This window comes from Vipera berus (assembly GCF_964194415.1).
Source record: "Vipera berus genome assembly, chromosome: 1".
NCBI classification, from domain to species: Eukaryota; Metazoa; Chordata; class Lepidosauria; order Squamata; family Viperidae; genus Vipera; species Vipera berus.
In genome coordinates, this window is record NC_138202.1 from 40,402,684 (window position 1) to 40,417,803 (window position 15,120).

Sequence of the window (15,120 nt, forward strand, 5' to 3'; positions counted from 1 at the left end):
GAGTCACTGAAGCAGTAGGCGTGAGCTTAAATGGACTCCAGAAAATGGTAGAGGAGAGGAAGGCCTGGAGGAACATTGTCCATAGGATCGCGATGGGTCGGACACGACTTCGCAACTAACAACAACAACAACAAAGCTGATGACACTCCTGATAGCCAAAAATGCAAAGGATCTGAAAACCTTAGTCTAAAAGTCAAAGACCACAGTAAAAAAATGAGACTAAAATTAAACATAAAGAAAAGCAAACTAATGATAACAAGTATAACAACCAGACTTAGCATTGACAATGACGATACTGAAGTGGTGATAGCTTTTGCCCTTTCAGGAGCAACCATTAACAGTAAAAGAACAAATAGTCAAGAAATATGCCACAGACTAGCACTTGGTACAGTAGCTACGAAGACCTTGGGAAAAATATTCAAATGCTGTGTCTATCCCTAAAAAAAATCAGAATCATACAAGTCATTGTATTCCCTATGACTCTATGGAAGTGAAAGTTGGACTTTAAAGAAGCAGAAAAGGAACAACCCTGATGTCTTTGAATTTTGGTTTTGGAGCAAAAATGAAAACAGTCAAAAAAACAAACTGATAGCTCACTGAACTAATCAACCCAGAATTTTCATACAAGGCACAAAGGATGAGGCTGAAATTATCGTATTTATTCTATTATGTGAAGACCTAGCTCTCAGGAGAAGGCTCGAAAGCTGAGAAAGGTGAAGCAAGAGAGAAGAACGTCGAGTTGCAAGATGGATGAATTCAATTACAATGCAATGAGTATTGTAACAGTGTCCATGACCATTGGGACAGCTGAAAGAACTGATTAGAGACACACCATCATGGAGTAATGTGGCCAGCAGGAGTTGAAAAAGACTTGATAGCACATTGCTCTTTGGGGAGTACCCTAGTCAACAAAAATGATCAGGGGACTGAAGGCTAAAACATATAAGGAACGGTTGCTGAAATTCGGTATGTCTATAGTTTAATGAAGGGATGCAGTGGCTCAGTGGGTTAGGACGCTAAGCTTGTCGATCAGAAGGTCGGCAGTTTGGCGGGTCGAATCCCGAATGCCGCGTAACAGAGTGACAAGCACTGGCTCTTCGGCTTTGAAACGGAGATGAGCACTGGCCCCTAGAGCTGGAAACGACTAGCACGCATGTGCACGGGAACCTTTACCTATAGTTCAATGAAGAGAAGGACGAGGGGTGACATGGTAGCAGTGTTCCAATATCTCAGGGGTTGCCACAAAGCACCTGAAGGCAGGACAAGAAGCAACAGATAGAAACTAACCAAAGAGAGAAGCAACCCAGAACTAAGGAGAAATTTCCTGTCAGTTAGAACAATTAATCAGTGGAACAACCTCCCTCCAGAAGCTGTGAATGCTCCAACGCTGGAGGTTTTTAAGAGACTGGACAGCCATTTGTCTGAAATGGTATAGGGTTTTCTGGGGTTGGACTAGATGACGTCCAAGGTCCCTTCCAACTTTATTATTATTATTATTGTTATTGTTATATTTATATTTAATTCTTAGAGATACATCTTTGTTTTGTACTCTCCTGATACAAAATGCTTCAGCTAAGGGATATAATGTTGATAAAGATGTGATGGATGATTACGTGCCCACTTTGCATACGTTCCCCCAATGGAATATTTATACTGAAGGTGAACGAGGTGACTACAATAATGAGAACTATCCCCCATAGATTAGTATAAGTGGAAGCTTTGATCCACCTTGTCCTAATGGCTGAAGAGACCATGTGTTTCTGGGACACTTATTAGAAGAATACTAGATAGTCTGTGAACATAAACTATCTAGTTTTTTTTTATGGTCCAGCATACATGTAACTTATCTATTCCTTCTCTAACTTCCATTTGACTAGAAAATAAACTTTTGATTGTGGTGAACTATACAATTCATCTCTGGCATTAAAGTGGTACCCATTTAAAATATCTGTGATGCATTCCTCATAGTAGAAGTTCCAATCTCCAAGGCCAGTGACAGATATTAGGAAGGATATGGTGCATAAAGCTTTAAAGTGTATCTTAATGCCTTGAGTAGTTTAAATACCAGATGGGAAACCAGTGCAACATCAGTACCATAGGTACAGGGGACTTCCTAACTTGAATTCTTATTATGCAAAACTGAGCCAAAAAGTGGGCCTCTGCAATTACTGATTGGGACTAAGAACCACACTCTTTCTTAAGGTGCTATAATGTCCCAACTCTAGCGAGGTCAGAGCTTGGGGTATTATCAGAGCTTAAGTAGATGTTAACATTTTTTCTTCTTCCTAGGTCTGATTTGCTAGAGTGAATCTGTGAGATAATTTTCAGTAACCTAACCTTCAGAAACACAATTCTAAATAGCAAGGGTCTCAAATATAAAATTCTACTGGGACAGTAATTATATGGACAGACCTGAGTATTTTGAGGGCCATCCAATTCTATGTTCTGTTCCTTCGTTAGGTAAAATAGAGTGAGAATCAGCAAGAGCAGAAAGAGGCACAGCAAACACGGTTAGGTCCCTGTTGGGAGGACATTATCTACCCCTGCCCCTTTCCTAGGGAAATATGGTAAGCATTTCACCTTGCATTTGTCTTTTTACTACTAGGGTGATTTCTGCATTCTGAATCATGTAATACAGATTTTGATCCAGACTTCATTTGCCTGAATCTAGGCCAGTGATGGCGAACCTTTTAGAGACCGAGTGCCCAAACTGCAACCCCAAACCCACTTATCGCCGGGTGCCAGGTGAGACGTGACCCACTGGGTGGGCGTGACTGTGGTGGTCATGGCAGACTGGGTGGGTGTGGCCAAAGTGGGAGTGGTCATCTTGATATTGCTCGTGGGGAGGGATGCCTGTGGGGGCCAGGCAGGGTTGGGGGAGATCCAGGGGGTCTCTGCCAGGTGGGGTGGTTGGCCAGAGGCTCGTCCTGCAGGGTGAGGCAGGGTGGATATGCCAATTGCTGCAGGGCAAGGCAAGGCAAGGTGAGGTAGGGGCCAGGGCAGCTACTGCCTGACACCATCAGCCCCCCCCCCCACAGAGGCCAGCGAGTGCATGGGGGCCGACGGTGTCCGTCAGCAGCCACAGCTTGCCAGCTCCTCAATCTGCGCACTCTGGACAGCTAGCCGACAGCTGAGGAGGCAATGCAGTGGGTCGTGCCCAGGAAAAGAAGAGCATACGAGGCCAGGAGGGACGGGACAGAGGGGGAGGGAAACCAGCTGTGCCGGGATGCATCCAGCCACGTGGGACCTCGGGCAGCTGTTTGAAGAGGGACGGTTGCCATCTCCGGGACATGACATGTGTGTCCACAAAGAGGGCTCTGAGTGCCACCTCTGGCACACGTGCCATAGGTTCGCCACCACTGATCTAGGCCTTTGTGGCTACTCTACTCTCAGTTGTTAATTCCACTGATATACCCAAACAGAAAGGAGAGGAGATCATATTTAGCTCAGCTCATATATAACTGCTTCTTCAAGGAGTGCATATAATCTATGTCCTCTTTCTCAACCTTATATACAATCCTTGTCAACCTAATATATGCTAATAATATGGCACTCTAGTTTTTTAATACACACTATATTTTTGTAGCACTAGTCAAGCTGCTCTCATTTCTAAGAAAGCAGTGCTTCACACTTTACTTCACTAGATAGCCAGACTTTCTGAGATTCTCCACTTAGGCAAGACTCTCCACACTGAAGCTGGATTAGCAGAAGACCATAAATGTTTAACTTTCCAATAATGCTGTAGAACAGAGACCTCCATCCCCTGGTTTTGTGGACCAGCACCAGTCTGTGACATGTCAGAAACCGGGCCATGCAAACAAGTGAAGCTACATCCACCAGATGCGGGTAACACACAAAATTGTGCCCCTCTGGCTTGCAGAAAAATCTCTCTTCATGGAACCAGTCCACTGCCCAAAAGGCTGTGGGCCATTGCTGTAAAGAAGCACCATCGGAGATATTTTTTTTAATGTGATTGGCAAACACCTCTACAACTTACTGTAGGGCTGTAGAAGGGTAATAGCATCCACTGCAGTGGTTGTGATTGAACCTTGTCAACTAGGTGCTATCTATATACAATTATTATCCTCCAGGTGACTAAAGGACTACCATAAATTAGATTTCCTTTGTACGGTCATTTTTTGCTTTAGGCTGGGACCTAAATGTTGCAGTCTGTACAATAAGGTCATTGGGATGTTTTGCTTCCTGACTAATAAGTACAAGTCCTGGAGGGTTCTGACCATCAACTGCACAGTTCTATTTTGTGATAGAGACAGGAAATAGCAGTTTGTTCATATATATAGATATATATGCCTTGGGATCTGAACAAGTCACAATGGGCTAGGACCACCTTTATCAATACTCATAGGGACTAAAGTTAGTTCAAAAGGAATATTTATACTAGTAACATGCTCTTTTTGAACCCAGGATTTTTTTCAGGCCAGATGAATGGGGATATGTAAGTATGCCTTCTACAAGTGAGGGAATGCTAATTCATCTCCTTTCTGGAGGCGTCCTATGATGGATCTCAGTATTGCCATGCAGGATCAACAGTGTTCTGTTTCAGTTTATAAATTTTGGGTGAAAATTTTAAATTTTAGCTGGCCCTTGTTCTTTTTTAGAGCTATAGTTTGAACAGGAGTCTGAATACTTCCCAACTAATGACACTAGTGTTCCTGCCTTCTTTTAAGGAAACATGCCTATGATCTGCTTCTTTTTCTTTTTGGTAGGATCTAAGGGAAGAATTAAGGGAAGAAACTTAATGCATGCTAAGCTGAAACCTTGGATCAACATTTCTAAGAACTACAGATCTGTGGTCAATGATGGAATAATTTGCTTTTCCTGTCTCCGTGGAAGAATGGATCTATCTTGTATATGGCATTGTTTAGAAACTATTTTGGAGAAAAATGGTGATCCTCCCTCTTCAAAATGTAAAAGGCTCAACTGGCTTAATTGTTTCAGGGCCTCCTACCTCCTTTCAGAGGGAGCACAGGGAACAGGAAAGAAGGACTATTAATTACCTACCAAAGCAATCTGGACATTGGTTATCATTTCCACAGCTATAGGCAGTGGAAGACTAAAATGTTTTGTTGCTAGTTTCCTTTTTATTGTACAGGCTACCCTACTCTTTGTAGTCCCATAAGAGCCAGTTTGCAATATAGTTAAGATGCTGGACCAAAACTCTGGATACTGTGAGTTCTCTCTTAAGCATGGAAGCAAAAATGGGTGATCTCGGAGTAATCTCTCTAATTCCAACCCACAACTTAAGGTTATTGTGATGGAAAAAATAAAAGCATACACTGACTGGAGCTGTATAAAATTAAGGGAAAATATAAATCTAATAAATAAAGGGGATGTTATGTAGCTATGGCTATTACCCAGAGTTCACAAAGAGAAGGCCTTAACTGCCAGCTTGTTACTTCCTGGTATGGCAATGGCTTTTGATATAATAAAGAACTCTAGAATTCTAGAATTTACATTAAGAAAACCAAGATCATGGCATCCGGCCCTCTCAATTCCTGGCAAATAGATGGGGAAGAAATGGAGGTAGTGACAGATTTTATTTTCCTGGGCTCCAAGATCACTGCAGATGGGGACTGTAGCCAAGAAATTAAAAGACGCTTGTTCCTGGGGAGGAAAGCCATGGCAAATCTAGACAACACACTAAAAAGCAGAGACATCATCCTGTCAACAAAAGTGTGTATAGTCAAGGCTATGGTCTTCCCAGTTGCAATGTATGGCAGTGAAAGTTGGACCATAAGAAAGGCTGAGCGCCAAAGAATTGAGGCCTTTGAACTGTGGTGCTGGAGAAGACTCCTGCGAGTCCCTTGGACTGCAAGGCGATCAAACCGGTCAGTCCTAGAGATGAACCCTGACTGCTCTTTAGAAGGCCAGATCCTGAAGCTAAAACTCAAATACTTTGGCCACCTAATGAGAAGGAAGGACTCACTGGAGAAGAGCCTAATGCTGGGAAAGATTGAGGGCAATAGAAGAAGGGGACGACAGAGAACGAGGTGGCTGGATGGAGTCACTGAAGCAGTAGGCGTGAGCTTAAATGGACTCCAGAAGATGGTAGAGGACAGGAAGGCCTGGAGGAATGTTGTCCATAGGTTCGCGATGGGTCGGACTTGACTTCGCAGCTAACAACAACAACAGAATTCCCAACTTTGGAACAGACAGATCTGTAGTTTAAAAAAATAAAGTCAAAACGCTACCCAAAAGTTATGAAGCACTATGGAGTTCTCTGCAGCATCTGTATATCAAGGCAAGACAAGGCTGAAATTTGGGGGCAAGTTTTTTTTCTCCCACAGTAGGTAGGATAACAAAATTGCAGTAAGTGAAAGAAGACTTTCAGTACTGAATGCAGGGTTCCAGTTTAAGAAACAGCCATTCTCCTGAATTTAGAGATGCTTCAATAGGAAAAATAAAACCCCAATTAAGTTTTTCTTTTTTTCTTGCTACAGTTTTCTCCAATAATTCTTACTGTTATAAACATTAATATTTAGAAAAATGTATAATAATAGCTGTCATTCTTTTCCTAAAATAGGTATTTCTAAAAATGCCACAATTCATGGGGAATGTGCATTCTACATTGAAGGCTATATTTGCCCCAAATAATTTTGAAAATGAAATTATTAAAATAAATAAAATTAAACAATTATTTTAGGAAATGAAATACATTTCTCTGGAGAAGAGAAAGAAGGGAAATCTTCCAATCTTTTGCTGTCTTCTTTTCCAAAAACTGGGTAACACTCTTATCACTATGATACATGTAATATCATATCCAAAGGGGAAAGGAAGATGTGAATTTAAGAAACCACATACTAAAAATAACTACAGCGCAACCTTGCATTAATGATTAATTTTAGTGACAATCCATCTATTACCGAAGAAAGAGAGTAAGGCATCTTCAGGATTTCCAAAATGATATCATACAAATTCTGCCTTTCAGTTGGTCTACAATACTTATGATGTCATCACAATAACACAACTCTTTATGTTATAAAAATGACACATCTATTTACAAGCTACTAAGCCATCATCAAATCCCACTTTTATACTGATTAGTTTTCTGAATTAGATGGCAGTTATAATTATTAAAAATTTCTAATTTGATTCATGTAAAACAGGGCTGGGCAATTAATTTTTCCAAGGAGCCACATGAGAAACTGAGACTATTGTGGAGGACTGCCCCTGCTGCCCCCCACCCCCAAAGCTGCCACCACCCTGCCCAACACTGATGCTGTAAAATGGACAGGGACTACACACAGCCCATAGACTGCAAAATGCCCAGATCCAATGTAAAGTGTTGTCTTTAACTGTGACATGGAAAGCAAATATATTAGAAAAAGGCCCTGAGCAAAAGATTCATCCATATCTCCAGTTATTAAGGAGATAAATTTCCCATTTACTAGAGAATAACCACAAATCCTATATGAATGAATGGGAGTATTGCACGTAACCCAAACCAGAGAGATGGAAGTTCACTACAATTAATTTCTTCTTCTGGCATCCAGGCAGAGAGATGGGAAAGAAGCAGCTCCGATATTGGGCTACTCCAACTGCAGCATCTCTGCTATCCTGAGTGACACTGGGAAAGATTTCAGCTATCCAATTTCATATGGAACCATGACTGGCCCATTAGCCTAAACAAAATTATCAAAACATTAAAAAGATATAGGAATTATCATCCAGCCTGCCAATACAAAGATGACAATGATAAAAATAAACAGAAATGGTAAACCATAACCCATGGCTCAGAATCATTTCCTTTTTAATTGCCCGTGAATGAATAGTTGAACATGTTATATTACAAGCTCCGCTATATTTATTACACAAATTATTATTTGTTATAACCTCTTTTATACTTGGAAAAATAGAAGGTTTTGGAATTCTCAGTAATAAAGAGAAATGATATTGACAAATTCTTCCACCTTTACACACCAGCTAATTTCAGTTATTTTTCAGTAAACCTAACAGAGTTTTAGTCATAACTGTGATACTTTCCTTAACTCAGAGTCAGTCTTCTGAATTTGCTCCCAAAAAGATGCTTTGGAATGCATGGAGACCTTATCTGCAACAACTTAAAGCTGTTTTAAGAAGCTGCATACATACAGATGGCGGGTGCTCAACCAAAGGCATTCCAATGCACTTTTTTGAAATTCAGTCTGAAGTACTGAATTTACATTGCAACTGCAATTTAAATTGTTGCAAAATACTCATTAAAAAAATCATAACAATTTGTTTCCTAATGCTATTTTAACATAGGCTCTGCGAGCATACATGAGTATTACAGTTTATTATACATCTGCATGTACTTCAAGTAGAGAAGATAGCAAAAGTATTCTTGCTTGGAAACTACTTTAAAAAAGTAGCCCAATAAAATTCTCATATCAATTTCAGTCGTTTTAAGTTGTTGCGCTTTCAAATCTTAATATTCCTAAACGTACCAAAATATTACAAATCATCACAATGGGGGGAAAAACAAAACTACAAAATTTACCGAAAGCCTGTAGTCTCTGAGGCCATACTGTGCCAATGACAAACAGAAGTTAAGCGAGAAAAGAGGATGGGGTAGGAATCAGTTGCCATTCTTCAATAAGGATCTATGTTATTATGGAAAGCTGTAAGCCAGGGGTCTTCAAACTTGGCCCTTTTATGACTTGTGGACTTCAACTCCCAGAATTCCTCAGCCAGCAAAGCTGGCTGAGGAATTCTGGGAGTTGAAGTCCACAAGTCATAAAAGGGCCAAGTTTGAAGACCGCCTGCTGTAAGCCAACGTTCCTTAAGAGATAAAATGAAAATCTCCCTTGCCGAATGTTTCTTGCATTAGGGGGGAAAATGGATGGGTTGCAATCCGCGAGCAACTTTCATAAGCGGCGGAGACGGTGCCAAGCACCCGCCGAGTCACAACAAGCAGCCCATTCCAGCCAAGAAGGCAGCATGGGTGCCCGGAACGTCCGGGTCGCCCCAAGACCGAAGCCACCCCAAGAGCTTTGTACCCAGACGCCCTCCTCCCAGTCAGTCCCCCACAGAGGAAACGGCTTCAGACACCACGTGAGTAGGGGCAACAACCCGCCACTCGAATGTCTCCAACGGCGCTGCCTCCGCTCTGTGGCCGAGGCGACTAAGAAACGCCGGCCATCCCGACTCGCAAAGTTGTGCGGTTAAGTCGCAAGAGGGAGAAGGGGAAAAAAAAGGCAAGATTAAATGAGACTCCCGGCCCGATTCTCTCTCTCTCTCTTGTGTTAAGAGGAAATGGATTCGGCTGAAGGAAGATGCCGTCCGGCCTAATAAGATGAAATGAAAAGGCCGGCGTGAGTTCGCGAGCAAAGAAAAGGGAGGCTTGAAATGTGGACACGAGAAGAAAGCCGGCCGGCCGGTCAAATGGCCGCGAACTCGCCACGGCCCGGAAGCGCTCACTCAGGTTGCCTCCCAAGGCTCCTGCGAGGCCTCACGAGTCTGCCCAAGACAGCCCCTCTCCCTCCTTTGGCGGGCCTCAACTTACAACGGCATCGTCTCTCCGGCTATGGTTAAACGCCGTCTCTTCTTCCCCGGAACGGTCACTCTTTCCGCCCCTGAAAAATAGGCCCCGTGAGCATGATACGGGCCTGGCTGGGGCCCTCACAGAGAGGGTAAAGAACCTCTCGCTAGGCCTGCTAGTTGCTGCTGTTGTTGCTGCCGCCGCTTCTAATTCTTCCTCTTCCCCTCCGGCCTCCTAACATGGCGCCGAGGCGCTACCACAGCAACGTTCTGGAGATGGGAAGGAGAAGGAGGGGCAGCGGTGCAGAGGCCAGTAGACGTGCTGACGCAACGGCGTTCCCACCCTCTGCGTCAAGTGACGAAAGAGGACTCGGGGTAAGGCGCTTGACTGTCGCCGCTTTACAATGCCTTGTGGGTAATGTAGTCCTCCAGGCGATTCGGGCGTTTGAAGTTGAATGAATTAAAGTTTAATGATAACGGTTCCTGCATTGACTGAGCATGCGCATTGGAAAGGGACGGAAGTTAGTCGTCTTGATTGGTGTTGCAAGAGATGCTTATTTATAGGGTAATTCTTTTTTCCCTTTACTATTTGTGAAAGGGGCAACGGGAGGAGATTGAAAGAGAAATCTCCCATTTACACTTAGAGGTAAAGTTTGCACTTCATAGTAACCTGTTTTTCCTTAGAATGTTGTATAAATTATGGTTTGTTAATGACTTCTTTGGTTCATATATATTTGAGCCATTATTTTATTACCCATGATTTGTGAACAAACTAGAATTGGAAACATGCTATACAGTAGATACCAGTAGATGTATTTATGCAACATACTAAGTTAAAATGAAACAAATCATCTTATGGCTTAGCATAGTATTTGAACCTAGTCTTGTGTAATTAAGGAAGGGGAAGATAAGCTGCCTGAACAGAAGGATAAAAAGAACCAGACTCTTTTAAGTATACAAAAGCCAGGATTTTCTAAGAAAAATTATCAAAATGTCTGTACATAATTATTGCCCATAGTATCCAAATGAAATATTTATGTTTATATTTGACAATATCCTGAGGGATCAGAAAATGTAGAAAAACCTGGCCCATAGAATCACCAAGAGTTGGACAACATCATCATAATAATGATTATATCCTGAGGATAAGATAAAGAGGATGAGTTAGAGAGACATACACTCATATTTGAAATGTGTACCAAAGGCTGTAGTTTAATATTAGAGCAGAACCAAATGTTTGGTGTATAGATCATATGTTTCACCAGATAACACTGGGGGGAAAATTGCTTGAAAGTCTGAACCTCAAAAGTGTCATCATAGCTGGTGGTAGAAAATTCTGGGATCTATACTGTAGTTAGAGGTCCCCAAAAGGGACCGGTTCTGTGTAGATTTTTCCGTGGACCAGTAGGGGTGTGGTTTTGTGTGCTGACTGCATCCAGCGGATGGCTGGTATGCCACAGCCCAGTGCTGGTCCATGGACCGGGGGTTGGGGACCCCTGCTGTAGATCAACAGTATCAGGAGAGCTGAATGTTTTTAATCCTTTTTTCTAGGGTACATCTGAACCCATTCAGATTGTGCCATTCTAAGTACAAGAATTGAATAATGGAGCACACCAACAATGTTGATGAGACTTGAAATCAGGATTTTGAGTGACACTATAAAGACATCTTAAATTATCAAGGAAAGACATTTAAAATCCTCAGAGAATCCTTTATATAAATCCTAGTTATCCCACCTGAATAAGATTGTCATACCACCGAAAAGGCTAGAATCTTTGTATTATGCATGATTGATTCATAAAGTATTATTCAACTTCATGATTATGTATTTTTAATATTCAAACAGTGGGAAAGGCCACAGAATATGGACTTTGTTGTCCAAAGTGTTATTCCTATTTACTTAGGCAGTTATGTGAGTTTTATTTCTGATGAGACAGATTCTCAAAAAATAGTCTTATCAGTGGAAACTAAATAATATCTTCAGATCTGAATCAAAAGTGACCTGACTGAACACTCAGCTTACTATGGAGCAATAAGGGCAGTGCAAACTTTTTCTGCCTTTATTGTGTCTACAAAGTGCCAATGGGTAAGTATGGTTCACAGGAATGCTTGCAGGCCCCCTATAAGAACCATTTTAGGCATCTATTATATCAAATCACTTGGATTCAAAATCTGGCTATACAGATCTGTTGAAGTTGCCTAAGGTAAAATTTAGCCCAGTTATCCTAGAAAAGTTCAAGCCAGTCATCAGTGATGAAGTCGACAGTTGTTCTCAGCAATTTGAGTTCAATCTCCTGTATTTTAGATTTCTATTACCTATTGAAATCATCTGTGATGGTTGGGTCAGGTAAGGTGAATGTTTCTTTGCAGAAGGGGGTGATTCTATCTGCCTCGAAGGAGGCAGTTGTCTTGTGCTCCCACCCCAATGAACAGACAATTGCTGCCAGTTTCGTACCCAATGAATCTGGACAATTTTCATCCAATCTCTAGTTGAGAAGGTGGATGGTATACAGTTCTGGAAGAAGCAAAATATCTGAACCCTTCTTGGTTATAAACTGAGACAGCAATGATAATGTGGATTATCAAACCAATATGGCGGTAGAATCCATCCTGCCTTCCTTGATTTCTCTGCAGCCTTTGATAACATTGAGCATGGATTCCTTCTGGCCCATCTTAGAGAACTGGGGGGCACTGTGTTATAGTGGATCTCCGTTGTTTGGATTTCAGTCCAATTGGTGTAGGAAGGAGGAGAGGTCAAATTCTACTATAAGAGGCACCTCAGGTTTCTATTCTCTTTGCACTCCTGTTTAAGATCAAAATCAGACATGTCAAACTCGCGATGTCATGTGACGTCGAACAACGTATCAGGACAGTTTTGCCATTGCTGACAATGGGTTGGGCGCAGCTTCCACATGATGCATCCGGCCCATGGGCCAGCAGTTTGATACCCCTGGAATAAATGAAGCCGCTAATGAAGTCATTTGTTCATGTGGGTGTGGTATTATCAGTATCTCCACCCAGGATCAAGTCATGCCACTGAGGTCCTTTCTTTTGTGCCTGGAGGCTGTTAGAGTCTGGATGGGGGAGAACGGGCTGTAGCTCAAAACACTGGCTAGATTGATTGCTGCAGATATTGACCCTCCTTCCTGACTCCAGAAATTTCATTTTGGCTGTGGGATGCACTTCACCAGTGAGGGTGTGAAATTTGGGGTTCTCCTGAACTCATGAATTCTGCTTGATGAGTAGATGGCACCCATGGCTGGAGGAGTCTTTGTACAGGTTTTCTTTGTGCACCAATTTCACCCATTCCTGGACTTTGTTCCTAGTGACTCATATCAAAGTCATAATAAGTTAATAAAGTGATTACATGTGGATTACTTTAACACATTCTGCATGGGACTGCCCTTGAAGAGTATTTGGTAGCTGCAGCTGGTCTAAAATGTGTTGGCATGAGTAGTTCTTTGGTTTTTCCCAATACATCCATGTAACCTCTGCTCTCTGAGCAGCACTGATTCTGGATAGGCTTATGGAGTAATGGCTGGTAACAGTTGTTTAATCCTTGCACACTATCTGGAGTCATTGGTGTGAGATGGATGACCAACTACATCTTTTTTGTTTCCAGATTCAGGGGCTAATAGGTGACACACTACATCTTTCTGAGCTTCCCAATGGAATTTTGTCAATCAGTGTTAAAGGCAATGCAAGACCCAGGGTATTTCTCCATTAGTGACTAAGAATATATAATGAAGTAATGTAATGCTTCCACCTCTATAGCTTCAGTTTAAATAGGGTTATGTTAATAATTGAAATGAAACTACAAGTCCTTTTGTCATCTGTGTTTATTTCTCCACATACAGTAATTATCTCCATTCTTAACATCATCATGAAAGAAATGCATGCTTTAATCCCCTCAACCAGGTCCTGAGAGTTGTTTTTATCTGCTCATTTGAATCAAACAGATGCCTACAGATTCCTTTGCTAGAGTAACAGGTGGAAAACACATGAATCCTAGTATGATAGATAGCATAAGACAGTGAAATCTAACTTTACAGTTGCCTCTTGAATATGTCATTAGGATTGAGGCCTGGGGTTCTCAAGATGCAACAACATTCCTTCAGATTAATTGTTGTTTCAAGGTATTGTTAAAAAAGTAGCACTTTGGATGGTAGTTTTGCCAGATTTAGATCATGTGAATAAATATTATCTGCATCCCAACAAATATGTACAGTTAATGACAATAATTAGGACTGAAATTTCATCACCAAGTGGTGCGGTTTAAAGCACGATGTCATGTGACCACATCACTTAGTGACAACAATCTTGGCATGCCCCATTGCCATCATAAATTGAGTCCTAGGCTGTTTGTACATAGCCAGCAGATAGGTAAGTCACAACACAATGTAGTGGTGCTGGGAATAGGTGCTGCTAGGCAGGGGAAAGATGCAAGCAGCTCAACAGCGTGAGTTGTGACCACTGTCAGTTTCCCCATTGTCTTTGCTTGTGGGAAGCTGGCACAGAAGGTAGAGAATGGTGATCACATGACTGTAGGATGCTGCGACTATTGTGTGAGCTGGTTGCCTGTAGGATGCTGCGACTATTGTGTGAGCTGGTTGCCAAGAGTCCAGATTGTGATTATGTGACCATGGGAACTTTGAGCATTAATTGTAAGTGTAGTTTCAAATGGTTGCTGAATGAATGGTCAGTAAGCAAGGACTGCCTCTAAGCATTTCCTGCCCAAACTTGGATTTTGACAATAGAAGGCTGACAATACTGAAGAATATTATTAATATGATCCACATATTCTTATGAAAAGCCAAGCCTGACAGCAATTTTCTTTGGCTTCATCAATTGTCCTTAATCAGTTCAACAACCTCATCATTTGCTGTAAAATAGGTTGTCCACCTCATTTTTGATATTATAAATCAAGTCTTCCCAGTTCTTTTTTTCACATTTTTTGGCCGAGCTACTCAGTATTCACATCAACACAATTATCACCAAAACACCCTGAACTTGGTGGTGAATATAATTAGGGGGGGAGGGACGGAGATGTTCCATTAGCAGTCAAAAATTCAATTAATCATTGAAGTACACTTAGTGGCTTAGTAGCTTCCTTTTCACAAGCAATAACAATATACGTTTTGTTCATAGCAACTTCTCAACAAATGAAATGAAAGAATAGATACTAAAGGAAATGTGAAAGCTTCTAGCATGCCAGTACTGTCAATTGTTGGTCACTTGTACCATTGCTTTTCATGCAGTCCTCATAGTGTCACCCAGCTATCAGAGGTGATACAAAGCATGATCTCATTATTGCTTTATGTTACCTCAAGGATATCTAGTTGCTACTATATCATGGAAAAAATGGCTTAAAACTATAATTCTATTCTGTCAATATAAGCTGAATTAATTGCAGAGAAATAACTTTGAATAATTTTCCATATAGCTGCATTATAAAAGGACTTTTGGTGTTAACTGAACAAGGACCAATATTCTTTTCCTTCACTGCACAACTTAAGTACATGTTGTCATAAACTTGATAACCTAGATATTTACTTTTACAGGAACAATAATTTTGAAGGTGTTTCTTTAAATGTTTTAAAGCAACTTCCTGCAATTTACCAGGTAGTGTATAAGTTGTCA

At 41.4% G+C, this 15,120-nt stretch overlaps 1 protein-coding gene across 1 annotated transcript in view; it reads right to left on the minus strand.

Moving 5' to 3' along the window:
- The window catches only part of PAPOLA (poly(A) polymerase alpha), a 49,861-nt gene extending 40,113 nt beyond the window's left edge, over window positions 1-9,748 (minus strand). Inside the window, exon 1 of the mRNA XM_081340612.1 lies at window positions 9,506-9,748. Within this exon, the coding sequence (XP_081196738.1) occupies window positions 9,506-9,513 (8 nt within the window). The 5' untranslated portion in view covers window positions 9,514-9,748. The remainder of the gene's footprint in view (window positions 1-9,505) is intronic.
- Between the last annotated feature and the right edge of the window lie 5,372 nt (window positions 9,749-15,120).